The 27,216-nt window shown below is 45.1% G+C and overlaps 1 protein-coding gene and 1 long non-coding RNA gene across 3 annotated transcripts; both read right to left on the reverse strand.

The window, feature by feature from the left end:
• Positions 1 to 8,427: 8,427 nt before the first annotated feature.
• LOC116969142 (E3 ubiquitin-protein ligase TRIM39-like) lies at positions 8,428 to 26,431 on the reverse strand. Of its 2 annotated transcripts, XM_033016076.1 has the most exons (4): positions 26,317 to 26,431; positions 25,678 to 25,700; positions 25,464 to 25,579; positions 8,428 to 9,004 (listed from the first exon to the last, which is right to left on the reverse strand). In XM_033016076.1, exons 1-4 carry the CDS (start codon positions 26,422 to 26,424, stop codon positions 8,475 to 8,477), a joined length of 777 nt encoding a protein of 258 aa, XP_032871967.1. In that variant the 5' UTR covers positions 26,425 to 26,431; the 3' UTR covers positions 8,428 to 8,474. The 2 variants fall into 2 exon arrangements, 1 of the variants encoding a protein (XP_032871967.1); XR_004410641.1 differs by lacking the exons at positions 25,464 to 25,579; positions 25,678 to 25,700; positions 26,317 to 26,431 and adding an exon at positions 11,623 to 11,684 and having other exon boundaries at positions 8,869 to 9,004.
• Positions 26,432 to 26,791: 360 nt separating this feature from the next.
• Positions 26,792 to 26,952, reverse strand: LOC116969144. The gene is made up of 2 exons (XR_004410643.1): positions 26,916 to 26,952; positions 26,792 to 26,824 (listed from the first exon to the last, which is right to left on the reverse strand). It is a non-coding gene; the product is annotated as an uncharacterized LOC116969144 (long non-coding RNA).
• Positions 26,953 to 27,216: the final 264 nt, after the last annotated feature.

Consider the following 27,216-nt stretch of genomic DNA (forward strand, 5'->3'; position numbering starts at 1 on the left):
AACGTTTCGGGCCGAAAGCCTTCTTCAGACTGATCCCCTCACCAAGATGACCGCCGGCTGACCACCTCACCAAGATGGCCGCCGTCTGACCACCTCACCTGCCCTCACCAAGATGGCCGCCGGCTTACCACCTCACCGAGATGGCCGCCGGCTGACCAGCTCACCTGCCCTCACCAAGATGGCCGCCGGCACGTCATATTTAGACCCCTCGCCAAGATGGCCGCCCTTCCGCCCGCCTCATGGACCGCATGAAGAAGCGGCGGTTAGTGACGTCACTGGGGATGGACTGAGTTGAGGTAAATAATGTTGCAAATGTAGTTTAGTGTAAATATAGTGTGTGTGTGTGGTCAATATATATATAAATATAGTGTAGTGTAAATATAGTACAGTGTAGTGTAGTTACACGTGTGTGCGTGAAACTGGTCAATATAGTGTAGTGTAGACTAGACCACACACACACACAGTGTTCTGTACAACACGTGTACTACGCTGTACTGGAACTACACGGACGGAGCTGAGGTCAATAATGTAAATGTGTGTGTGTGGTCAATATATATAAATGTGTATTGTAGTGTAGTATACATATACTTACACTGTGTGTGTGGGGTCAAAATGGGTCAACATGTAGCAATGACCACATCATCTACAGTTACACGTGTGTGTGGTCAATATGGGTCAATGACCACATAAATAAAGTATGGTCAATAAACTAGACGGACGGAGCTGAGGTCAATAATGTTGTAAATGAGCGGGAAATGTATTTATAGTTTAGTCTAGTCTAGTGTAAATGTAGTGTAGGGTAGTACAGAACACTGTGTGTGTGTGGGGTCAAAATGGATCAATATCACCATATAATGTACAGAAGAGAAATTAGTGAGGTAAATAATATTGTAAATGAGCGGGAAATGTCTTTGTCTGTGGTCAATAAATATAAATATAAATATATAGTTATAGTGTAGTCTAGTACAGTACACGTGTGTGTGTGTGGAAACTGGTCAATATGGGTCAATGACCACATAAATAATGTTGTAAATGAGCGGGAACTCTGTGTGTGGTTAATATACATAAATATAGTTACAGTACAGTGTAGTACAGAACACTGTGTTTGTGTGGGGTCAATATCATTAGGATGCCACCCTACAACTTCAGGACTGCTTTGATCGCACCGACTGGGACCTGTTTGCACAACAGGCTACCAGTGGTACAGAGGTAGACTTGGAGGAGTACACATCCACTGTGCTCTCCTACATCAACTGCTGTGTGGAGACTGTCACAGTGGACAAGCAAATAAAGATGTTCCCAAACCGGAAACCCTGGATGAACAAGGAGGTTCAGTATCTACTAATGGCACGCAACAACGCCTTTAAATCCAGGGACACTTCTGCTTACAGTGCGGCCAGGTCGAACTTGAACAGAGGCATAAAAAAGGGCAAAGACATCCACAGGCAAAGGGTAGAAGACCACTTCAATACCGCAGACACCAGAAGCATGTGGCAGTGTGTCAGGGACATCACTGACTACAAGAGCAGCCCCGCCTGCCCCCACGGTGATATCACACTGGCCAACAAACTAAACACCTTATTTGCCCGGTTCGAAACTGGCAACACCACCAGGATGGGAATAACCCCAGCCATGGCGGAGGGACAGGCCTTAACACTGAGCACTCAGGAGGTACAGTGCGCTCTGCGTAGGATCAATCCACGCAAGGGTGCAGGCCCGGATGGAGTCCAGGGAAGGGTACTAAAGGACTGTGCTGGACAGCTGGCGGAGGTATTCACGAGAATCTTCAATCTATCTCTATCTCTGGCAACGGTCCCCAAGTGCCTGAAAACAGCCACCATAGTGCCGGTGCCGAAAAAGTCCAAAGTCACCAACCTGAACGACTACCGGCCGGTTGCCCTGACTCCAATCCCAATGAAGTGCTTCGAAAGGCTGGTCCTCTCCCATATCAAATCCAGCATCCCTGCCTCACTGGACTCTCATCAATTTGCATACAGGGCAAATAGATCAACAGAGGCCATCTCTCTGGCTCTTCACACTGTCCTGACTCACCTGGACAGACAGGGCACGTATGTGAGGATGCTCTTCCTTGACTATAGCTCTGCATTCAATACGGTCATCCCCACCATGCTCACCACCAAACTCCACCAGCTAGGCCTCAGCTCGCCGATATGCGATTCGATCCTGAACTTTCTGACGGAGCGACCGCAGGCAGTGAGACTGGGCCCGCACCTGTCCTCCACCATCACCCTGAGCACCAGCACACCACAGGGCTGTGTACTAAGCCCCATGCTCTACTCCCTCTTCACTCACGACTGTGTCCCTGCATTCGACACCAACACCATCGTGAAGTTTGCAGACGACACAACAGTGATTGGGCTGATCACCAACGGTGATGAAACTAAATACAGAGCGTAGGTGCAGAACCTGGCGGTCTGGTGCGCTCATAACAACTTGGCACTAAACACCTCCAAGACGAAGGAGCTGATTATCGACTTCAGGAGGTCCCATAATGGAGAATACGCCCCAATCTCCATTTACGGGGAAAGTGTGGAGAGAGTGTCCAGCTTTAAGTTTCTGGGCACTCACATTTCAGAGGACCTCACATGGTCCACCAACACCGCCGCGCTGGTCAAGAAGGCACAGCAACGACTGTTCTTCCTGAGGACATTAAAAAAGACTGGTCTGCCCCAGCAGCTGCTGACAACGTTCTACCGCTGCACCACAGAGAGCATATTAACGTATGGCATCTCTGTGTGGTATCTCAGCTGCACGGAGGCGGAGAGGAGAGCTCTTCAGCGCGTCGTCCACAGAGCGCAGAGGATCATTGGGACACAGCTACCAGCCTTGGAGGGCATCTACCACACACGGTGCCTCAGGAAGGCCGTCAGCATCCATAAGGACTCATCACAGCCTTGTAACGGACTGTTTGAACTACTTCCCTCCGGCAGACGTTACAAGGCCTTCTACGCCCGAACCTCCAGACTCAGAAACAGCTTTATTCCAAGAGCTATAGTGGCTCTGAACCGGCCCTGCTGAGTGCCCCCCACCCACCCCCCTGGACAGTCTCCCTTGGATGGTCACGTCACACAGCTTATTTATTTATTTTACTTTTCTTGTACATCGGTTGGAGCTGCATATTAAATCTCGTTGCGCTGATGTGCAATGACAATAAAATATATTATTATTATTACATTGTTAATATAGTGTAGTGTAGTACACGTGTGTGGGGTCAATATGGGTCAATGACCACATAAATACAGTGTAGTCAATAAACTAGACGGATGGAGCTGAGGTAAATAATGTTGTCAATGAGCAGGAAATGTTTTTATGGTTTAGTCTAGTCTAGTATAAATATATAGTTATAGTTACAGTGTAGTTCAGTGTAGTTACAGTATTAGTTCACGTGTAGTACAGTACAGAACACTGTGTGTGTGTATGTGTGTGTAGTCTAGTATAAATATAGTTATAGTGCAGTGTAGTGTAGTCTAGTATAAATATAGTTGTAGTGTAGTGTAGTCTAGTATATAGTTATAGTGTAGTGTAGTACAGTACAGTACACGTGTGTGTGTGGTCAATAAATATATATATATATATATAGTACAGTACACGTGTGTGTGTGGTCAATAAATATATATATAGTACAGTACACGTGTGTGTGTGTGTGTGTGTGTGTGTGTGTGTGTGTGTGTGTGTGTGTGTGTGTGTGTGTGTGTGGAAACTGGTCAATATGGGTCAATGACCACATAAATAATGTTGTAAATGAGCGGGAAATGTCTGTGTAGTTCAGTCTAGTCTAAATATAGTTATAGTACAGTGTTGTGTAGTGTAGTTCAATGTAGTGTAGTGTAGTACACTGTGCGTATGGTCAATAAATATAAATAGATAGTTATAGTGTAGCGTAGTGTAGTGTAGTGTAGTACACTGTGTGTATGGTCAATAAATATAAATATATAGTTATAGTACAGTGTAGTGTAGTTCAGTGTAGTACACGTGTGTGTGGTCAATAAATACCACATATATACAGTACAGTACACGTGTGTGTGTGTGTGTGGAAACTGGTCAATATGGGTCAATGATCACATAAATAATGTTGTAAATGAGCGGGAACTCTGTGTGGTTAATATATATAAATATAGTTACAGTACAGTGTAGTACACATGTAGTACAGAACACTGTGTTTGTGTGGGGTCAATATTGTTAATATAGTGTAGTCTAGTACACGTGTGTGTGGTCAATATGGGTCAATGACCACATAAATACAATATGGTCAATAAACTAGACGGACAGAGCTGAGGTAAATAATGTTGTAAATGAGCGGGAAATGTGTGTGGCTGTGGTCAATAAATATAAATATATAGTACAGTTACAGTGTACTACAAGGAGACTCCTGTCATGTACGTGTCTCTAACTATCTCTTGTCTCGTCCCCCCCCCCCTCTCGTTCTTTCCTCTCTAAGCTATGCGGGAGGAGGAGGAGATGGAGCCGTCGCCGCTGCTGCTGATGTGCGGGGACCGACATTCGCTCCGACCCTGTCACGCCGCACTTAACATCTTTCCCACAACCGTCGCCGACACAAAACGTCACGTTCCTTTTCTCCACAGATGCGGCCGGACCCTCGGAGTTACTCCAGTTTTCTGTGCCCTTAAGGCAGTAAAAGGAGGAAAAGGAGGGAAAAAAGAAAAAAGTGAAAACTAGAAAAAAAGATTTAAAAAAATAAAAACGAGAAAAAGAAATAATAAAGAGAAAAAAAGAAAAAAGAGGGAAAAGGAGGAAAAAAAGGAAAAACGAGAAAAAAGAGAAATAAAAAAATAAAAAATAAAAACAAGAAAAAATAGAAAAGGCGGTAAAAAGAAAAAAGAGAAAAATCGAAAAAAATAGAAAAAAAGAAGAAAATATTTTTTTTTAAAACGAGAATAAAAAAGAGAAATAGGAAAAGGAGGGAAAAAAGAAAACTAGAAACAAAGACAAAAAAAGATTTAAAAAAGAAAACCATATAACCATATAACAATTACAGCACGGAAGCAGGCCATCTCGGCCCTACAAGTCCGTGCCGAACAACTTTTTTCCCTTAGTCCCTCCTGCCTGCACTCATGCCATAACCCTCCATTCCACTCCAAAAGCGAGAAAAAGAAATAAAAAAGAAAGGAAAAAGGAGGGAAAGGAGGAAAAAAAGGAAAAACGAGAAAAAAGAGAAATAAAAAATAAAAGAAAAAAGAAAAAACAAGTAAAACTAGAAAAAATAGAAAAAGGAGGAAAAAGAGGTAAAAAGGAAAAATAGAAAAAAAGACAAAAAAGTTTTTTTTTTAAACGAGAAAAAGAAATAAAAAAATAGGAAAAGGAGGAAAAGGAGGGGGAAAAAAGGAGAAAAACTAGAAAAAATGGAAAGCGGAAAAGGAGGAAAAAAAGAAAGTAGAGAAAACTAGAAAAAAGACAAAAAAGATTTAAAAAAAGAAAAACGAGAAAAATAAATAAAAAAGAGAAAAAAGAAAAAAGAGGAAAAAGGAGGAAAAAAGAGAAATAAAAAAATTAATAATAAAAAAGAAAAACAAGACAAAATAGAAAAAATAGAAAAAGGAGGAAAAGGAGGAAAAAGAGGAAAAAAGCAAAAGGAGAAAAAAGAGTAATTAAAAAAAGAAAAAAGAAAAACAAGACAGAAAAAAAGACAAAAAATATTGTTTTTAAAAACGAGAAAAATAAATAAATAATAGAAAAAGAAAAAGATGAAAAAAAATGAAAGAGAAAAAATAGAAAAATGCGGTAAAGGAGGAAAAAAGAAAAAGAAAACTAGAAACTGACAAAAAAGATTTTAAATAAGAAAAATGGGAAAGAAATAAAAAAGGAAAAAAGAAAAAAGAGGAGGAAAAAATGGAAAAATTAGAAAAAGAGAGGAAAAGGAGGACAAAAAGAAAAAGGACAAAACTAGAAAAAAAGACAGAAAAGATTTTAAAAAAGAAAAACGAGAAAAATAAATAAAAAAGAGAAAAAAGAAAAAATAGGAAAAAGGAGGGTGGAAAAAAAGGAAAAACTAGAAAAAAGGGAAATAAAAAAAGAGAAAAGAGTAAAACTAGTAAAAATAGAACAAGGAGGAAAAGGAGGGAAAAAAAGAAAAAATAGAAAAAAAGACAAAAAAGTCAAAAAAGAAAAATGAGAAAAAAATATAAAAGAAAAAAGGGGAAAAAAGAGGAAAAAATAAATTTTAAAAAAAAGAAAAAAGAAAAACAAGACAAAACAGAAAAAATAGAAAAAGGAGGAAAAGGAGGAAAAAAGTAAAAGGAGAAAAAAGAGTAATAAAAAAAACATTTATAAAGAAAAACAAGAAAAAATAGAAAAAATAGAAAAATGAGGAAAAGGAGGACAAAAATAAAAAAGAGAACTAAAAAAAATAAAAAAGAGAAAAGAGAAAAACTAGAAAAAAGAGAAAGGAAAAATGAAAAAATAGAAAAAGGAGGAAAAGGAGGAAAAAAAGAAAAAAGAGTTATATAGGAAAAACAGAAAAAATAGAAAAGACAAAAGGCAAAAAGGAAAAACGAGAAAAAGAGGAATAAGGAAGAAAGGGAGGAAAAAGGAAAAAAGAAAAAAGAGAAAAACTAGAAAAAAAGACAAAAAAGATTTTGAAAAAAAGAAAAACGAGAAAAATAAATAAAAAAGAGAAAAAAGAAAAAAGAGGGATAAAGGAGGAAAAGGCGGAAAAGGCGGAAAAACCAGAAAGAATTAAATGAAAAAAGAAAAATAGGAAAAGGAGGAAAAATAGAAAAAAGACAAAAAAGTCAAAAAAGAAAAACGAGAAAAAGAAATAAAAAAGAGAAAAAAGAAAAAGAGGAAAAAGGATGAAATAAAGGAAAAACGAGAAAAAGAGAAATAAAAAATAACAAAGAAAAACAAGACAAAATATAAAAAAATAGGAGGAAAAGGAGGAAAAGAGAAAAACGCGAAAAAAGAGAAATTTAAAAAATCAAAAAAAATCAAGAAACAATAGAAAAGGAGGAAAAGGACAAAAAGAAAAAAGCGAAAACTAGAAAAAAAAAGACAAAAAAGATTTAAAAAAAGAAAAACAGAGGGAAAAGAAGGAAAAAAGAAACCGAGAAAATAGAAAAAAGACAAAAAATATTTTTTTTTAAACGAGAAAAAGAAATTATAAAATAGATGGGACAGTGAGTGTGACTTGGACCCCCAGAGGATGGGACGGTGAGTGTGACTTGGACCCCCAGAGGATGGGACGGTGAGTGTGACTTGGACCCCCAGAGGATGGGACAGTGAGTGACCTGGGCAGGATGAGATAGTGCGCAACTGTTATTAGTATTACTCGCTAGATGCAGTTAGATGCAGGCTAGATGCAGGAAGATTATTCCCATGTTGGGGAAGTCCAGAACTAGGGGTCACAGTTTAAGGATAAGAGGGAAATCTTTTAGGACCGAGATGAGAAAATCATTTTTTACACAGAGAGTGGTGAATCTGTGGAATTCTCTGCCACAGAAGGTAGTCGAGGCCAGTTCATTGGTTATATTTACGAGGGAGTTAGATGTGGCCCTTGTGGCTAAAGGGATCAGGGGGTATGGAGAGAAGGCAGGGATGGGATACTGAGTTGGATGATCAGCCATGATATATTGAATGGCGGTGCAGGCTTGAAGGGCCGAATGGCCTACTCCAGCACCTATTTTTCTATGTTTTCTATAGTAGCTCCAGCAAAATTATGGGGTGATTCTCGGAAAATTATGATTCTCGGAATAGTTTGCTTGATCCGGTGTTGTGCAATGTGTTGGAGAATTGAATAACGGACGAGGTGACAGCCTGTTCGAACTTCCTCATTCGGGAGGAAGTGGATGTACTTGTGGATACAAAGTGCTGGAGTAACTCAACGCTTTGGGTATCATTCTTGGGGGAAACCAGCTGAGTTTCTCACTTTGCACTTTGCGAAATTTGACGACACAGAGCGGAAACGAGCCCCTCGGTCCACCAAGTCTACGCCGACCAACAATCTCCGCACACTAACATCATCCTACACGCACTTCGCGTAACTCAATTCAATCTCCCTCACATATACCAATTTCTAAAACACCTCTATCCATCTATCCACTATAAATATTATGTCGGATCTTATTTGTAAATACATTTTAGTTTAAATCTATATCAAAAGTAAGATCTTGACCACTTCCGATGTTGTTCCGCCCTTCTATCTCCACCTACCCCCAAACTCGCCTTTACGCCGCTGTTGAATTCCGCACCAACACCGCTTGTGTCGCGTTGTGACTCGGGGGGAGTTTAGGACCCGGGGGAGCCCGGAGCTCAGGACCCGCCGCCCGCGGCTGCTGCTGAACCCGCGGGAAGGGGGATTGTTTCAATCTTTATATTTTCATAAAAGTAATTTCTGTTCCGTTGCCGGACGCGGTTCACGCGTTAAAATGAACGGATCGACAGACAGACAGCTCTGATTTCAGTTGCGGTTTATTTCAACTCCCACATTTACATATTTTTTACACACCCGGAGCGGAACCGGAGCAGATTCTCAGCCAGTTTCCATCCCAAGGCGCAAAGAAAGGATAAAGTTTCTCCGTGAATTTATTCCCAGTGAAGGTGTGGAGATGGGACTTGGTGTCCGCGTCGTGAAATGAAACTGTCCCGAACTCGTAACTGAGATAAACTCCCACCCTCCCGGGGATGGGACGGGCGGGGAGAGGGGATAGAGGGGAGGTGAATGCAACAAACCCGCCATCCCACCACCCGATGCTCCAGACTCCAGTCTCCGGGATCAATGTGACCGCTCTCTTCCTCTCCACAGACTCTGCGGCGACTCCCAGCCTCCACCACTGATTCCCCGCCACCTCCACTTCCCAGTAATGTCTCCCCGATGTGAATCCCTCCGATCCCAGCACACACGGCCAGTATGTAAACCTCTTCCCGGTGTCAGGGAGATTCCTCTGGGTCCCGGTACATCTCACCCTCTTCCAATCCTCAGACACCTCGAGCCGCGGATGCGCTGTTTCCACATCCAGGGTGACGGAGACTGGGGGGAGAAGCAGGGAATCAGAGAGTCCCCGGGGGTCGGGGGGAGACTCGGGCAGCGCGGCCCCGGGACCGGGGGAGAAGCCGCTCGGCCTCAGGCACAGGCGGGCGGACAACTGGAACCTTGCCCGGGGTTTCACCCACAACCACATCCGGTGGACAACAGACATCTTTCCCACAGTTTTTATCCAGGGGTGGAGAGGGGAATTTCGTGAGGTGGGGGAGGGTGGACGGGGAGGACGAGTGCGGAGAGTGAGGAGAATTGCGAGATTGCGGTGGGGATGGAGAAATGAAGCGGGCTATTCAGAAATGGAGGCAGATCGGAGCAAGAGGATATTGAGGTGAGTGGTAGTTTGAGGTTGTTAAAGAGGAGGTAGAGGTGTGGGGTGGAGTCGCCATGACCATAGTGAATGGGAGGGGGAGACATGAGGGGCCAGAGGACCTGCCCCTGTTTCTTTGAGTGGAGGGTGAGAGAGAGGTAGGGGTGGCTTGGACCATGGAAGGAAGCAGAGTTTGAATGATCGGGTGTTGGACAGAATATGTGGGGACTTGTGGTTGTAGGGTCGCTGAAAGAGAGGGGATTCACGGGTGGATTTGATGGGTGTGTACAACTAAGAACACACTGATCTCATTGTGAACCAATATATGAACTTCACTGAGGGACTTGACAATGTTCCACATGTAAGGCTGGTCCAGAAAGTGAAGGCAGGTGGGATCCAAGGCGAGCTGGTGAAATGGATCCACAATTGGCTTGGTGGTTGGAGGTAGAAGGTAGCGGTAGAAGGATGATTTTTCTGCTTGGAGGTCTGTGACTGGTGGAGTGCAGCAGAGATCGGAGCTGCAGCAGGGATATCAGATCAAGAGTACAGGTTTATCTTGAGAGCAAGGAATTTTAAAGTGGTTCTGAGTTGTAAGTTTTCTTTACACTGAGAGTGGGTGATATCTGCAACATGCTACAGAGGAGGCGGTGGTGAGATCTAATCATTATATTTGAGGCACTTATCTAGGCGAGGTGCAGAAGAATACCAATGTAATCTGGGCAAATCGATTAGTAAAGATGGGAAATAGGTGGACATGGACATGATGGGCCAAACGGCCCGACGCTGTAATGTACAACCATGGCTCTCAGCTCCAAGAGCACTGAATGACTGAGTCTCCACAGCCACCTGTGCAGGGAATTCCATAGGTTCCCCAGTCGCTGCGTGCAGTAATGTCTCCTTATCTCTGTCCTACATGTTGCAGCCCACATTCTGAGAGGGTGCCCATTCTCCAGACCCCACAGTCAGGGGAAACATCCTCCCTGCATCCAGCCCACTGAGCCCTGTAAGAACTTTGTGTTTCACTGAGATCTCTTCCTATACACCCAAATTCGAGAGTACACAGGCCTAGTCTACTCAATCTCACCCCGCACAGCAAACTCATTGTCCCAGGAACAAGTATTGTTAATCTTTGCTTCAATTCCTCTGGGTCAAGTCTGTCAATTTATCGGTACACAGGAGCATAGGAACACAAGAAAACAGGAGCAGGATTAGAATCCGCTCCTCAGGCTTGCCCCTCCATTCAATGTGATCATGGCTGATCTAAGCTGGCACCAATTCCTCTTCTGTGTGAGTTCCCCATAATCTTAAATATTGGATCTATCAAATATTTATTTGTAGCCAAGTTGCACATATCCAATAACTCAGCTTTTCACCACCACCTTGGGCACAACATGCCAGATATTCACTGCCCTCTGAGAGATGCAACTTCTACACACCACATGAGAGGCCGCTCTGGAAGGTTGGATCTCATGGAATCCGGGGTGAATTAGCCGATGGAATACTACATTTACCGGAAGGTCACAGACAGAGGATGTTGGTAGAGGGTCGTGTTTCAGACTGGAGACAGAGTCCACTGTTGTTCCTTATTTATATACACGATTGGGTGTGTATGTAGGTTGCACAGTTAGTCAGTTTGCAGATGGAACTAAAATTGGTAACATTGTGGAGAGTGAAGAAGGTTATCTGAGAGTAAATGTGATCCCGGTGAACTGGGCCAATGGGGTCAGGAACGGCAGGTGGTATTTATTCATGTGAAGGTGAGGTGATGCACTTTGCTGAGACAAACCAGGGCAGGACATACACAGTAAACGGGGAACTTTATAGAACTGAGAGATCTCGGGCTGCAGGTACACAGTGCCATGGAAGATGCAACAGTGACAGGCAGTGTGGTGAAGATTGTGTTTGTCACTCATGCTTTCATAGGTCAGGATATTAAATTTGACACAATATGGTTGTTAGTAAATTAGAGAGGGTGCAAAAGTATTTACGATAATTTCATCAGGTCTGAAGGGCTGGGTTATAAGAAGACGTTGTACAGGCAGGAACATTTGTCTTTGGAGCCCGTCCGGGTGTTTTTATAGCTGTGTATAAGATCTATATAAGGTTTACAGATAGGGTGAATAGCCACAGTATTTCACCCAAAGCATGAGTGTGAACGTCTGACTCGGTGATGCTTCCCAGCTGATGGATTTAGTGGTAGATCCAATTTCCCTTCAGTCCAAAAGACCATTAATGTTTGCATCTAGGTATTGCTTAAAGATAACACAAAGAAGAATAATGGAAAAGGTACAAGCTTTACCTTGCTTGAATTCATCAGATGTTTCTTTGAATGCCGTGTTGAACGAAACAGGGCAATGAAACTTTTCAATCGGCAAGGCTTCATCTACCACCGACAGTGGTTTGGCTTCATCACGAACCCTGCAAATATTGAACAGCTGTTTATAAACTGAGCATTAGAAATGTTTTAAGGTGTTCCACAAAACACTTACACTGTTTCCGTCAGGACAATGTCATACCTTCGCTTGCGACCAGCTTCCTCCTGAAAGAAATAAAACACAAATCTCAATTGACTGAGATGGACCGTCCTCATCCCGACAGCGGGAACTTCACCAAATTTCTACAACCCTCTGATAATTCCCATTTCCCAACTCTTATCACCACTGTCATGCAGAGAGAAAGCGGATATTGTCGCAGAGATGTAGAACGATGGGGGAAAGCACAAGGAATGTTCATGAGAATGACGCCACAACTGAGAGGATGGAACTTAATGAAAAGACTGGGCAGGTCTTGTGTTTTCATCTGTAGAAGTTTTCAGGAATGATGAGCGGGAATTTAATATTATCGGTGGATTTAAATGTGTGGGGATGAAATAATATCTCAAATCGAAGGGGAGACCAATAATCAAAGCTGAAATGTAACGTGGTCTTCAATAAATACCTAAAGGAATGCAGTCATGAGAACATGGACCTCACTAGCATTGGAGGGACTGAAGCCAACAGCAGAGATAAATTTAAATTCAAGCGCTGATAATTGCTCGGTTCTAAGCTTCCCCCCAGTCTAGTTTCAGTAAAAGCACTGAATCAAGCACTTGAATCAATTAATTGTATTCTACCAAAAGCGAATCACAGATCACACACTGTACCTATCCCACCTTGGGTTCGATCCCTGCGTCTATCTGTTCAAGCCCTCTAGGCCTCACACAGACAGAGGCACTCAAGAAGGATACGTGGTCCTGAGCGCTCTTCCAGAAGATGGGCCCTGAGCCTCGTGACCAGGGACTTTTATATGCCCCGCAAACTCGAGGGGCCGAACCACACGGGGGTTGTCTCTTAATCACCCAATTACAAATATCGATTAACCCCATACATAACAGGCATTTCCCTAACCCGATGATACAACAATTCAATACATTGTATTCACAACCGACTTCAAGATGAAGTCAACTTGGAAACATTTACCCTGATGAACAGAACTCTCAGACAAGGCTCAACACCCCATCCAATCAACACTTAGCAGAGTCAGACTCTGCAACATTAATTACAAGCTATTTACAAGGTATATGTCTGGTTTGCAGCCATCCAATCCATTCTATGCATTTTGTACCAGATTGACAGGATTTGCAAAGCTTCCCATTCTTTGCTTGCAAATTCTATCTAAGTTCCAGACATCCTGGCATCTCTCGCAGCCAGTCCCAGAGAGCAATTCCAATTTGACCAAATCTCCCAGCAAACCCTGAAACTGAACCCCATTTTGAAGTCCTGGCTGGTCCAATTTAGCCAGGATTAACAGTGGGGTAAACACATTAGGGCTCATGGAATTTGGGATATAGTTACCGGGTGTGGAGAATAGATAGGAGGGATGATGAGTGGAGCAGAAATCTTGACTGGATAGGATGGGCCAAATGGCCTGTCTATGGTGTAGAATGGGATGTCATTCTATGGTGAAACAAGATGGACAAAACAAACAGAGCAAATTCCCTCAAGGTGACCACCCACTGCTGATGGGAACTGGATATAGATGATGTGTGTGCCACATTTTAGATTTCAATGTTAATCCCCTCAATGTGGTCATGGCTAATCTAGCCCAGGACTGAACTCCTCCTCTTAGCCCCATTCCCTTCAATTACAATCGCCCGAATGTTCAAAAATGTATCTTCCTCAGGTTTAAATACGTCTTACATAGAAACATAGAAATTAGGTGCAGGAGTAGGCCATTCGGCCCTTCGAGCCTGCACCGCCATTCAATATGATCATGGCTGATCATCCAACTCAGTATCCCGTACCTGCCTTCTCTCCATACCCTCTGATCCTTTTAGCCACAAGGGCCACATCTAACTCCCTCTTAAATATAGCCAATGAACTGGCCTCAACTACCCTCTGTGGCAGAGAGTTCCACAGAAAAAGTTTTTCTCATCTCGGTTTTAAAGGATTTCCCCTTATCCTTAAGCTGTGACCCCTCTCAGAGTCTCTTGTTGGAGAATCCCAGAGATTTACTGCCCTCTGTCCATTCGTGGTCCTTGGGATCAGATATAGGATCACCCGTCGTTGTTCCAAACGCTACGAATACAAACACCTCTCTACATGCCGGCCAGGCATTCCTGAGATCCCATAGATTATACGGGAGGCCAATTAGTTTGGGAACAACAACAGCTGGAACAGAGTGAACATTTACCCAGTTCTCATTACTGGTAAATGCAGCATTTATTTCTGAAATGTCACCATCATTTTGTGACTGCACTTTCACTTCACCAAACTGTAGTGTAACCCCTCACCTTCAGAACACACACTGTCTTCATGATCCATCTGTTGCTGCAACTTTAAGAGTTCCTCCTGAATGGATTTTAAATTCTCTTGAATGTTTCCAAGATTTGTCTCCATTGTATTTAGAATCTTCCTCTCTTCCTCCCGGATATCTGCCAGTGTGTGCTGCTCTTCTCAGTGAGAATCTGGTGCAGTTCAGCATACTGGATGTGATCTGGACTGAAGGTTGTGTGACTGTTCCTGTGAAATAAAAGGTGAAGATTAATATATAATGTCACTGGTTGTGTTTCCTCACGACTTTAACGGTGACATTTGGCCTGTGCATGTTTTATTTGCTTTAGCAATTCAATAGTTTGTCTAATGTAGACAAAAATGCTGGAGGAACTCAGCGGGTGATGCTTGAGACCCTTCTTCAGACTTCACGAAATGTCGTGAGGGTAATGTTATAACCCATCAATCCTCTACCCCCAATACAATTCCCTGCTGCCTGTTCCTTTTCACGTGCCCATTAATTCCCATTTATCCATCCACCACCCACTTTCCCAGGGATTATAACAGTCACCGATTGACCATTGAACCAGCGTGTATTGGGGACGTGGAAGGAATCCGACGCGGTCACAGGGTGAAGGCATGAACCACACGGGCAGCACCCGAGGCCAGGATCGAACCCGCTCACCAGAACTAGGAGACAGCAGCACTACTTGTGTCACTGCGCTGCCCTATTATTACACGCATCACAGGGATCAAATCTACACAAGATCAGGAAATCGAAACTTAAAAGCCTCACCAGAACTCCAGAAATCTTCTGTTTCTGTTGCTGCTCCATTCGCTGGATCCCTGATTTCTTTTTTGTAAGAGACTGGATGGAAGATTTCGTCTGATCCTGGGATTGTGATTGAAAATCAGAGAATAAAGTGTTCAGATTATAAAGATGGAATTAAACAATGATGCGACCAAAATCGGTTTGCTTTTACCTTGTAGGTTTCAACAGCTTCTTTAACCGGCATGAAGCGGTGATCTCTGTGTTCCCGCCCAGCTGCACAAATCACACAGATCAGCTTCTTGTCCGTTTCACAAAACAGCTTCAGCTCTTCCTGATGTTCCTCGCACTGAAGTTTACTTTCCTTCTCTGTCCGATTCAGGCTCAGTGTTCGAGCTTTCTCAGACAGTCTCGCCAAGGCCCGACTCACCCTGAGGGTGCGGTCTGTAAACTCCTCTCTACATTCCGGGCAGGAGTTTTTCTCCTCCCTGTCCCAACTCTGTGTGATACAGGAGCGGCAGAAGTAGTGCCCACACTCCAGTGATACCGGATCGGTGAAGAAATCCAGGCAGATGGGACAAAGCATCTCCTCGGTTAAACTCTCGACCGGGTCTTTCGCAGCCATTTTAACCTCCACTTCCTGGTTCAAAACGCATTCCCATTCGCTGAAACTGCTGACGCCCTGCAGTAATTAATTGGAGCGCCGGAGGCTGAAGTTCATGGGATCAAGAGGTGAATGGATAGGGTGAATGCACAGTCTTTTACCCGGAGCAGTGGAGTCGAGAACTAGAGGACACAGGTTTGTGGTGAGAGGTGCAAGATTTCAAGTTCAAGTTCAAGTTCAAGTTAGTTTATTGTCATTTAATCGGAACCTGAGGAACAATATTTCCACACAGAAGGTCGTGGGGAAATGGAACAAGCTGCCAGAGGAGGTAAGTCAGGCTGGACAACAACGTGTGGACGGGCTTTAGGACCCGGGGGAGCCCGGAGCTGTGGAACAATCAATGAAAGGGGCGGGGCATGGCTGAGGGGAGGCGGAGCTCAGCCCCGTCAATCACAGCCCTGACCAGAAAGCCGATGTCATTTGTAATTAGCTTCGGGTAAATTTCATTCCCTTAAACTAAAGTTGTTCCAGTTAAATGGGTGACTGGAACGAGAGTCTGACCATAAAATGCCAACAAAAAAACAGAAAGCGTTGTCGGCATTCAGCAGGTTCGGGCAGTGTACAGTATCTGGAAAGGGAAGGGTTAATATTTCTGAGGTAATATGGAGCAGCAGATTGAACCGCTGCCTCACGGGGCCAAAGACGCGGGTTCGATCCTGACCATGTTCACTGTTCGGAACGTGCGCATTCTCCCGGTGACCGTGTGGGTTTCCTCCGGGAGCTCCGGTTTTCTCCCATATTCAAAAATCATGCGGGTTTGTAGGGTAATTGGTCCTCTGTAAATTGCCCCAATATGTTGGGAGTTAACGGGAAGGTGGGATAACAGAGTCCAAGTGTTAATTGGTGATCGATGGTCGATGTGGACTCGGTGGGCCGAAGGGCCTACTTCCATGCTGTATCTCTAAAGTAAAGTAAGCTCCACTCTGGTCAGAAAATCAACCTTGCACTGCCGCTCAACAGCGAAAACAAGTCGTAATCAATACTGCACAGGAACAGGCCCTTCAACACACAATGTCTAGCTTATGGAAGGACCATTCACAAGACTGATAACAGAGGGGAGGAGGCTGTTCCTGAGACTGGTAGTAAGCGCTTTCAAGATGCTGTACCTTCTGCCCGACAAGAACAGTGAGAAGAAGGAATGACCGGGGTAGAACAAGTATTTGATTATGTTGGTTGCTTTTCCATGATGAGGGATGATCTTAGAAGAGATGTAAAAAAATCATGAGAGGAACACATCGGGTAGACGCACAGAGCCCCTTGCCCAGAGAAGGGGCATCAAGTACCAGAGGACAAAGGTTTAAGGTGAGGGTGGAAAGGTTTAATAGAAACCTGAGGGGTAACTTTGTTCACACAAGGGGTGGTGGGTGGTGGGTGTATGGAATGAGCTGCTGGAGGAGGTATATGAGGCGGGCACTATCGTAACGCTTCAGAAGCATTTACACAGGTACATTGATAGAACAGGTTAGAGGGATGTGGGCCAAACGCAGGCAGTGCAGGTCGGTTCAAGAATCTAATGGTTGTGGGTAAGAAGCTGAGAATGGGAGCTCTAATGAATCTGTCGGTTTTGTTGATGGCCACATTGAACCAGAAAAGTTCCTTCAGCCCACATCAGACTGCAATGCCTCCACCGTATGTGCCTCGACCACCAGTCCAGCAGCGCGTTCCAGGCACCCACCACCCTGTGTGATAAAACATGCCCCGCACATCTCCTTGAAAGATCCCCCTACTGTGTTAAAATCTATGTCGTCCAGTCATTGAATTTTCCACGCTGGGAAAATAGCCCTGAATCATTCCAAGCCGAGAGCAACCCGGCGGGGGGCAGCCGAGAACGAAGGGAGACCCGGCGCGGGCGCCTGCTGCCTGGTGCGGCGGGGCCTGGTTCACCGCTGCGGGGAAATATAGACTATTCCATGAACCTCTCGCAACCTAACCGGCGCCCACTGTACCGCCCAGGTCAGGTCTGTACCGGGTTACTGGCAAAAACAAGGCATTTCACTGATCCGAGGTACATTGAACAATAGAGTATGATTGTTTGAGAAAGAACTGCAGATGCTGGAAAAATCGAAAGTAGACAAAAATGCTGGAGAAACTCAGCGGGTGAGGCAGCATCTCTGGAGAGAAGGAATGGGTGACGTTTAGGGTCGAGACCCCTTCTTCATTACAGTGCCTGGTATTGAAGTGATGTTATTGTGTCTGGTATTGAAGTGATGTTATCACCCTTCATCAGACTGGTATGGGGGTGGGGGAGTGGCGGGAAGAAGAAAGGAGGAGGCGGAGAGTGGGATGTGAGAGAGCTTGGAAGGGGAGAGGCCAGCAAGGACTTCCTGAAATTGGAGAAGTCAATGTTCATACCGCTGGGGTGCAAACTACGCAAAAGAAATATGAGGTGCCGCTCCTCCAATTTGCGGTGGGACTCACTCTGGCCATGGAGGAGGCGAGGTCTGTATTTTACCGGATTGCACGCAAAAGCAAATAATCCCACAGTCACGAGGTACACGTGACAATAGAGTATAATTGAATCATTAAATTCAAGTTTACACATGAGATTATTAAATAATAATCGAGCGTATAAAAAGGAACTGCAGATAGACACAAAAAGCTGGAGTAACTCAGCGGGACAAGCATCATCTCTGGGGAGATGGAATGGGTGACGTTTAGGGACGAGACCCCTTCTTCATTGCAGTGTCTGGTATTGAAGTGATGTTATTGTGCAGAGTCTGAGACCAAGCGTAGGCTTGGCGATAGTTTCGCCTCTGGCTGTCTCCTCCTCCTTTTTCCTTTATTCTCCGCCGCCCCCCCCCCCCCCCCCCCCCCCCCCCCCCCCCCCCCCCCCCCCACCAGTCTGAAGAATTGTTTCGGCCTGAAATGTTGCTCATTTCTTTCGCTGCATAGATGCTGCTGCATCCACTGAGTTTCTCCAGCTTGTTTGTGTACAGACAAATTAAAACCTTTGCACGCGTTTTAACGTTTTTCCACGAGTACTCTCTGGAACGATAGGTGATGAATGTACAGAAGTCTAAGGCGCCGTATGAATAAATAACACTATTAAATGTACAGATACTAACCATGTGTGAATGAATAGCTTGCACGGTTCTTTGTTTTTTTTTGTCTGTCTCTGGGTCTATAACTCAGCGGGACAGGACAGGCATGGAAATAGCCAATGGAGAGGTTGAGAAGGAGTTTCTTCCCAGAGGCCATTCGGACTGTAAACTTCTATCTCACCAGGGACTAACTTTACTGAACGTTTTTTCCTTCCAATGTTTAATATGTAAAAGAATATGTGTGTGTTTATGATTGTGTTCATAGTTTGTTTGGTTGTTTGTTTGTTTGTCTTTTTGCACAAAGTCCGCGAGCATTGCCACATTTCATTTCACTGCACATCTCGTATGTGTATGTGACGAATAAACTTGACTTGACTTGACTTGACAAAGATGCTGCTCCTGCTCCAGTATCTCAGGGCAGTCCCAGCTAAAGATCTTATAAGATCTTTGGTCCCAGCAAAGATGCTGATGCTGCTCCTGCTCCAGCATCTCAGGGAAGTCTCAGCAAAGGTGCTGCTGCTGCTGCTCCTCCAGTATCTCAGGGAAGTCCCAAAGATGCTGCGCCTGCTTCCCAGCCAAAGATGCTGCTCCAGTATTTCATGGCAGTCTCAGCAAAGATGCTGCTCCTCCTCCAGTATCCCAGGGCAGTCCCAGCTAAAGATGCTGCTCCAGTATTTCATGGCAGCCTCAGCAAAGATGCTGCTCCTCCTCCAGTATCTCAGGGCTGTCCCAGCTAAAGATGCTGCTCCTGCTCCTCCTCCAGTATCTCAGGGCAGTCCCAAAGGACCAGGGACTAACCTTACTGAACGTTTTTCCTTCCAATATTTAATATGTAAAAGAATATGTGTGTGTTTATGATTGTGTTTATAGTTTGTTTGGTTGTTTGTTTGTTTGTCGTTTTGCACAAAGTCCGCGAGGATTTGCCACTTTTCATTTCACTGCACATCTTGTATGTGTATGTGACGGATAAACTTGACTTGACATCCCTGGAGAGAAGGGATGGCGCGGGCCAATCACGCGGTCAGCGGGGGGTGGGGGGGGGGGGCTATTGTGGTCTGGGCCGACCAATCAGGGGGCGGGCTATCGAGATCTAGCCCAACCAATCATGCATCAGTGGGCGGGTCATAGTGATCTGGGCCAGCCAATCACGAGTTAGTGGGCGGTCCATCGTGATCTGGACTGACCAATCACGCGGCAGTGGGCGTGTCATAGTGATCTGGACCGGCCAATCACGCGTCAGTGGGCGGGCCGGTGATGTCAGAGTGAACAAAGGATTTTGTGAATGGAGCTTTAATTGGAACAAAGATCTTATAGCGGAGCGGGGAGAATAGCGGAAAAAGCAGGAGGAGACAGCCAGAAAGCTGAAGGAGAGGTAGGAAGGGGAGGGCTAACAAAATTGGGAGAATTCAATGTGCACGCCCCCATCAAGCAATGTTACAAATTTTTGAGATTTAAAAAATCAAGTCTACAATTTATCCCATCAGATAAAGCATAAAAAGAAGTTTAATTTGTCACCTAATTCACTTTCATATCTAATTCACTTTCATATCTTTTAGTCATAGAAACATAGACATAGAAACATAGAAAATAGGTGCAGGAGTAGGCCATTCGGCCCTTCGAGCCTGCACCGTCATTGGATATGATCATGGCTGATCATTCCAACTCAGTATCCTGTACCTGCCGTCTCTCCATGCCCCCTGATCCCTTTAGCCACAAGGGCCATATCTTAAATATAACCAATGAACTGGCCTCAACTACCTTCTGTGGCAGAGAATTCTACAGATTCACCACTCTCTGCGTAAAAAATGATTTTCTCATCTCGGTCCTAAAAGACTTCCCTCTTATCCTTAAACTGTGACCACTAGTTCTGGACTTCCCCAACATCGGGAATAATCTTCCTGCATCTAGCCTGTCCAACCCCTTAAGAATTTTGTAAGTTTCTATAAGAATATGTGGCCATTTTCATACTCGGAAATTAGCATCTTGTTCCCTATTACTTTTCCATTGTCTTAACACAAAAGCTGTGATCGAGGACAGTCAAATGGCCATAACTTTCTTAAAATTTTTTTAAAGGTTTCCGTGCGGTTCCCGGAGGTTTTTGTCAGTCTCCCTACCTGCAACCTCCGGCAACCACCTGCAACCTCCAGGAACCGCACGGAAACCTTGGGTGGGGCGCAAAGTCTCCAGAGGTTTCCGTTCAGGTTTCCTAAGTGGGACAGGGGCATTACGCATGGAAAGCACTGTGGAGTCTCCTAAAAGAGACGCGAGGATATTTTGTAAATGTAAGCGTGTTGTTGTTGTACTCACTCGATCTTGTGGGGAATATTGCATTTCTGATGCATGAAAAGGGGTCGAGGTTAGACGAGGTAGCCGATGGTGTCCGCGGGCTTGGAATGGATTTTGTTCACTCTTGTTTTCTCTGACAGAGATAGAGACGGCGAGAAAGCGAAGGGAAGAGTCGGGGCTCGAGCAGAGGAACGTGGGAGCTGGTTGGAAACTGGCAGTGAGGGAGATGAAGCGTTAAAGTGATGAACAAGAGCAGGAAGCAGCAGCGATTCAGACATGGTGTACATGGGAGAGAGGTGGCGACTGAAACAAGGAATGATATACGTATCCTAGAGACAGCCAGACTCCAGTACTGATTCCTTGCCACCTCCACCTCCCAGTAATGTCTCCCCGATGTGAATCCTTCCGATCCCAGCACACACGGACTGGATGTAAACCTCTTCCCGGTGTCAGGGAGACTCCTCTGGGTCCGGATCCGTCTCACCCTCTTCCGATCCTCAAACACTTCGAGCTCCGGATGCGCTGTTTCCACATCCAGGGTGACGGAGACTGGGGGGAGAAGAAGAGATTCAGAGAGTCCCCGGGGGTCGGGAGGGGGAGGGGGGGAGACTCGGGCAGCGCGGTCCCGGGGAGAAGCCGCTCGGCCTCAGGCACAGGCAGGCGGACAACTGAACCCTTCACCCACAATACAATACAATACAATTCAATTTATTGTCATTTGGACCCCTTGAGGTCCAAACGAAATGTCGTTTCTGCAGCCATACATTACAAACAAATAGACCCAAGACACAACATAATTTACATAAACATCCATCACATTGCTGTGATGGAAGGCCAAAAAAACTTATCTCTCCACTGCACTCTCCCCGCCCCCCCCCCCCCCCCCCCCCGATGTCAGAGTCAAAGTCAAAGCGCCCGGCTGGCGATGGCGAATTGTCCCGTGGCCATTAAAGCCACGCCGGGTGATGCAAGGCCGCACACCGGGTCTTGATGTTAGAGCCCCCGGCGCGCGCTCGCAGAGACCAGCAGCCATTCCAAGCCGCGCGGGGCGATGGTGTAAGGCCCCGCTCCAGGAGCTCTTCAGCCCCGCAACTCGGGCGGGAGAAGTCGCCGTTGCGGGAGCCCTGGAAAGCGGTCTCCCTCCAAGGACCCGCGGGCTCCCGGTGCCGCCCGCCAAACCCGCAGTTGTAGCCACCAGATCTCCGGGGGTCGGGTCGCAGCAGCATCCACCACAGCTCCACCCGCTCTGGACTCGGCCAGCTCCGCGACGGTGAGGTGAGTAGTCGGCACCACAGCCCGCGGTCTTCCTGCTGCAGGCCGCTCCTCGTTGCAGCCCCAACGACAACGGAGACCAGACAAAGAAAAGGTCGGGTCTCCCGTGCAGGGAGAGATTTAGAAGTTACCCCCCCCCCACCCCCCACACCACCCCCACCCTCCCACACACATACCCCAACAAAAATAACAAAAACTACATAAAAACATAAGACATAAAATAATAAAAACGCAGACGGACTGCAGAGGCCGCTGCTGACGAGAGTCGCGCCGCCCACAACAACATCGGATGGACACACACATTTCCCCCGGCATTTCTCAAGCGGGCAGGAGAGCGGAAATTCTGCATGTTATCGGGAAGGGGAGGGGGCGAGGCATGCGGACGGGGAAAACGAACGCGGAAAGTCAGGATGAACGGGACTTTGTGGGTGAAAATGGAGAAATGAGGCAGGTATTCCAATATCTTGCCTGTTGCTGGGGAGGGAGAGGCAGATTGGCAGATGAGGAGACTGGTGTGAGTGGTAAATACAGATGGTTAATGAGGATGTAGAGATAGACAATAGGTGTAGGAGTAGGCCGTTCGGCCCTTTGAGCCAGCACCGCCATTCAATGTGATCATGGCTGATCATCCCCAATCAGTACCCCGTTCCTGCCTTCTCTCCATATCCCCCGACACCGCTATTTTTAAGAGCCCTATCTAGCCAGTGAACCTGCCTCCACCGCCCTTCGAGGCAGAAAATTCCACAGACTCACCACTCTCCACCCCCAACATAGGGAACATGTTTCCTGCCTCTAGCGTGTCCAAGCCCTTAACAATCTTATATGTTTCAATGAGATCCCTTCTCATCCATCTAAACTCCAGAGTGTACAACCCAGCTGATCCATTCTCTCAGCATATGACAGTCCCACCATCCCGGGAATTAACCTTGTAAACCTATGCTGCACTCCCTCAATAGCAAGAATGTCCTTACTCAAATTAAGGGACCAAAACTGTAGACAATACTCCAGGTGTGGTCTCACTAGGGCTCTGTACAACTGCAGAAGGACCTCTTTGCTCCTATATTCGATTCCTCTTGTTCTAAAGGCCAACAAGCCATTCGCTTTCTTCACTGCCTGCTGTACCTGCATGCTTACTTTCATAGACTGATGTACAAGGACCCCCAGATCCCGTTGTACTTCCCCTTTTCCCAACTTGACGCCATTTAGATAGTAATCTGCCTTCCTGTTTTTGCTACCAAAGTTGATAACCTCACATTTATCCGCATTAAACTTCATCTGCCATGCATCTGCCCACTCCCCCAACCTGTCCAAGTCATCCTTCATTCTCATAGCATCCTCCTCACAGTTCACACTGCCACCCAGCTTTGTGTCATCTGCAAATTTGCTAATGTTATTTTGAATCCTTTCACCCAAATCATTGATGTATATTGTAAATAGCTGCGGTCCCAGCACCGAGCCTTGCGGTACCTCACTAGTCACTGCCTGCCATTCTGAAAGGGACACGTTAATCCCTACTCATTGTTTCCTTTCTGCCAACCACTTCTCTATCCATGTCAGCACTCTACCCCCAATACCATGTGCCCTAATTTTACCCACTAATCTCCTATGTGGGACCTTATCAAATGCTTTCTGGAAGTCCAGGTACACTACATCCACTGGCTCTCCCTTGTCCCTTTTCCTAGTTACATCTTCAAAATATTCCAGAAGATTAGTCAAGCATGATTTCCCCTTTGTAAATCCATACTGACTCGGACCGATCCTGTTACTGCTATCCAAATGTTCGGCTATCTCATCTTTTATAATTGACTCCAGCATCGTCCCCACCACCGATATCAGGCTAACTGGTCTATAATTCCCTGTTTTCTCTCTCCCGCCTTTCTTAAGAAGTGGGATAACATTAGCTACCCACCAATCCGCAGGAACTGAACCTGAATCTATAGAACATTGGAAAATTATCACCAATGCATCCACGATTTCTAGAGCCACTTCCTTATGTACCCTGGGTTTCAGACCATCAGGCCCTGGGGATTTATCAGCCTTCAGTCCTATCTGTCTATCCAACACCATTTCCTGCCTAATGTGGATTTCCTTCAGTTCCTCTGTCACCCCAGATCCTATGGGCACTACTGTATCAGGAAGATTGTTTGTGTCCTCCTTAGTGAAGACAGATGTGTGGTGGAGTTGCCGTGATCATACTGAACGGGAGGGGACTGGACAGGTGAGGCAATCTACTGCTATTTACTTGCTTTCTTTAGTGGAGGGTGGTTTGATGCGTCTGTACAACCAAGAACACTATAATCTCATTGTGAAGCAATATATGAACTTCACTGAGGGACTTGACAATGTTTTGCATGCAAGGCTGGTCCAGAAAGCGAAGGCAGGTGGGATCAAAGACAAGTTGGTAAAATGGACCCACAATTGGTTTAATGGTTGGAGGCAGAAGGTGGAGGTTGAAGGATGATTTTTCTGCCTGGAGGGTCTGTGACTGTTGGAGTGCAGCAGAGATCGGTGCAGCAACCATTGCTGTTTATTTTATGTTTTCATGGCTTGGATGTGAATGTAGGAGGTGTGACTACTAAGACTGTGGAGAACGGGTAATGTTGTGAATAGCAAGAAAGTCTGTCAAAGTCTGCAGCAGGATATAGGCTAGATCGTCGAAACCTTATTGTCATGCAGGGATATCAATACTGGAGGACGCACAAAAAGTTAATACCTGGAGTATTTTGCCAGAGGATGTGGTGGAATCAGATGTAACCAGTACATCTAAGAGACATTGCGATTTAGCAAACGAGGTGTAGAATAATACGGCTCTAATGTGAGCAAATAGGATTTGTGTGGCTAGGAAAAAAGGTGGACTTGGACGTGATGGGCTGAAGGGCCTGATTCTGTAATGTACAACCATGGCTCTCTGGCTCCAAGAACATTAAATGATTGATTATCCACAGCCACCAGGTGTGCAGTGAATTCTAAAGGTTGCCTAGTCTCAGCATGCAGTAATTTCTCCTTGTCTCTGTCCTAAATGGTGCAGCTCACATTCTGAGGAGGTTTCCGCTGGCTCCAGGCCCCCTCAGACAGGGGAAACATCTTCCCTGCATCCAGCCCACTGAGCCCTGTAAGTACTATGTGTGTTTCACTGAGATCTGCTCTAATACACCTGAACTCTCAAGTACGCAGGCCTAGTCTACGCAATTTCACCCAGCACAGCAAACCTATTCTCCAGGATTTGTTCAAGTGCAAACAAACTTCACTCTCTGGTTCTGTGATACTTCCCCAGTCCATTAATATCATTAATCTTCATATATGAGTATTGCATAAAGATGTTTAAAAAAAGTACGATGGAAAAGGTATTAGTTTTACCTTGTTTGATATCAGATGCTTCGCTCAATTCTATTTTGTAGTGTAAGTTGCAATCATACTTTTCAATGAGAAAAGCCCCATATACCACCAACATTGGTTTGGTTTCATCACTAATCCTGCAAATATTTTACAGCTGGTTAGAAACTGGGCATTAGATGTTTTTTTGAGCTGTACTATAAAAACATACATTGTTTCAGTCAAAAGCATGTCCTACCTCTTCTTGCGACCAGCTTCCTCCTGAAATAAATAAAACACAAATCTCAATAGACTGAGATCGATCATCATGATCCCGACGGCGGGTATTTCACCAAATTGCTGCCAAAAATACCCTCTGCTAATTCCCATTTCCCAACTCTTTGCCGCTGTCACAGACAGAACTTGGATATTGTCGTAGAGACATCAAACACGGGGGAAAGCATTAGGAATGTCGTTGAAAATAACTGCTAGTATGCAGCTTACGAGAAGATGTCAGGGATAATGGGATGGAACATTTTAAGGTCAGCGGCGGATATAATGGATGGGGATTGGAAATATTATCACTACTTGTGGGGAGGAGAAAAATAAAACCTGAAATGTATGATGGACTTTAACAAATTCTACATGAAATGCAGTAAACAGAAACTGGAACTCACAGGGCGGCCTGGTTATTGCAGATACATTTAGGTTGGTGGGATAAATACAAGAGGATTCCTGGGATTTGGGGCATTATTGTCACATGTGGCGAGTAGATGGAACAGACGGAACATTGACCCAGTACTGAAATACTGGTAAATGCAGCATTTATTTCAGAAATTTAACCCACCATTTTGTGACTGCACTTTCACTTCACCAAACTGTAGTGTAACCCCCTCACCTTCAGAAATATCAGGCCGTTCTTGTGGTCTGTCTGTTCCTGTAGCTTTGAGAGTTCCTCCTGAATTGATTTTAAATTCTCTTGTATCCCTTGAAGATTTTTCTCCATTGATTTTACAATCTTCTCCGCTTCTTCCCGGACATCTCCGAGTAAGCGCTGATCTTTATCATTGAGAATCTGGTGCAGTTCAGCAAACTGGGATGTGATCTGTGACTGAAGGTTGTGTGACTCTGCCTGCCAGATGAAAGATGAGAATCAATATATTATATCACTCGAGTTTACCTTGGCTGCTCAACCTCTGCCAACAGTTCTGGCTCTCGACTGCTGAGCTTTATTGATGTGCTAAATTATTGCACACATCACATGGTTGAAATCTACACAAAACCATTAAATCGATAGTACAAAGCCTCACCTGAACTCCAGAAATGCTTTCTCTCTGTTCCTGTTCAATTTTCTGGATCTCTGATTCCTTTTCTGTGAGAGATTCGAAAGAAGATTTCACCTGTTCCTGGGGTTGGGTTTCAGATCAGAGAATAATTAATGTCAAACAATGAACAAAATATTAGACAATGATGTAATCAAAAGTGATTTGTTTTTACCTTGTAGAATTCAATTGCTTCTTCTATCAGCATTGTGAGACCTGTGCTGCTGCCCAGTTGCACAAATCAAACAGATCAGTTTCTTGTCAGTTTTACAAAACAGCTTCAGTTCTTCCTGATGTTTCTCGCACTGAAGTTTACTTTTCTTCGCTTTGAGATTCAGGCTCAGTGTTCGAGCTTTCTCAGACAGTCTAACCAAGGCCCGATTCACCCTGAGGGTGCGGTTTGCAGATTCCTCTCTACATTCCGGGCAGGAGTTTCTCCGCTCCCTGTCCCAACTCTGTGTGATGCAGGAGCGGCA

Source organism: Amblyraja radiata, unplaced genomic scaffold (genome assembly GCF_010909765.2).
Source record: "Amblyraja radiata isolate CabotCenter1 unplaced genomic scaffold, sAmbRad1.1.pri S110, whole genome shotgun sequence".
Lineage (NCBI taxonomy): Eukaryota > Metazoa > Chordata > Chondrichthyes > Rajiformes > Rajidae > Amblyraja > Amblyraja radiata.

Excerpts from the sequence above, each read along its gene's own strand:
- LOC116969142 (XM_033016076.1), bottom strand. The coding sequence starts at position 26,424 with ATGGAGAAAAATCTTCAAGGGATACAAGAGAATTTAAAATCAATTCAG. Across the intron at positions 25,701-26,316 it reads ACGGCCTGATATTTCTGAAG|GAGGAAGCTGGTCGCAAGAA; the intron begins GTGAGGGGGTTA and ends TATTTATTTCAG. Across the intron at positions 9,005-25,463 it reads AGCATCTGATATCAAACAAG|TCTCCGTCACCCTGGATGTG; the intron begins GTAAAACTAATA and ends TTCTCCCCCCAG.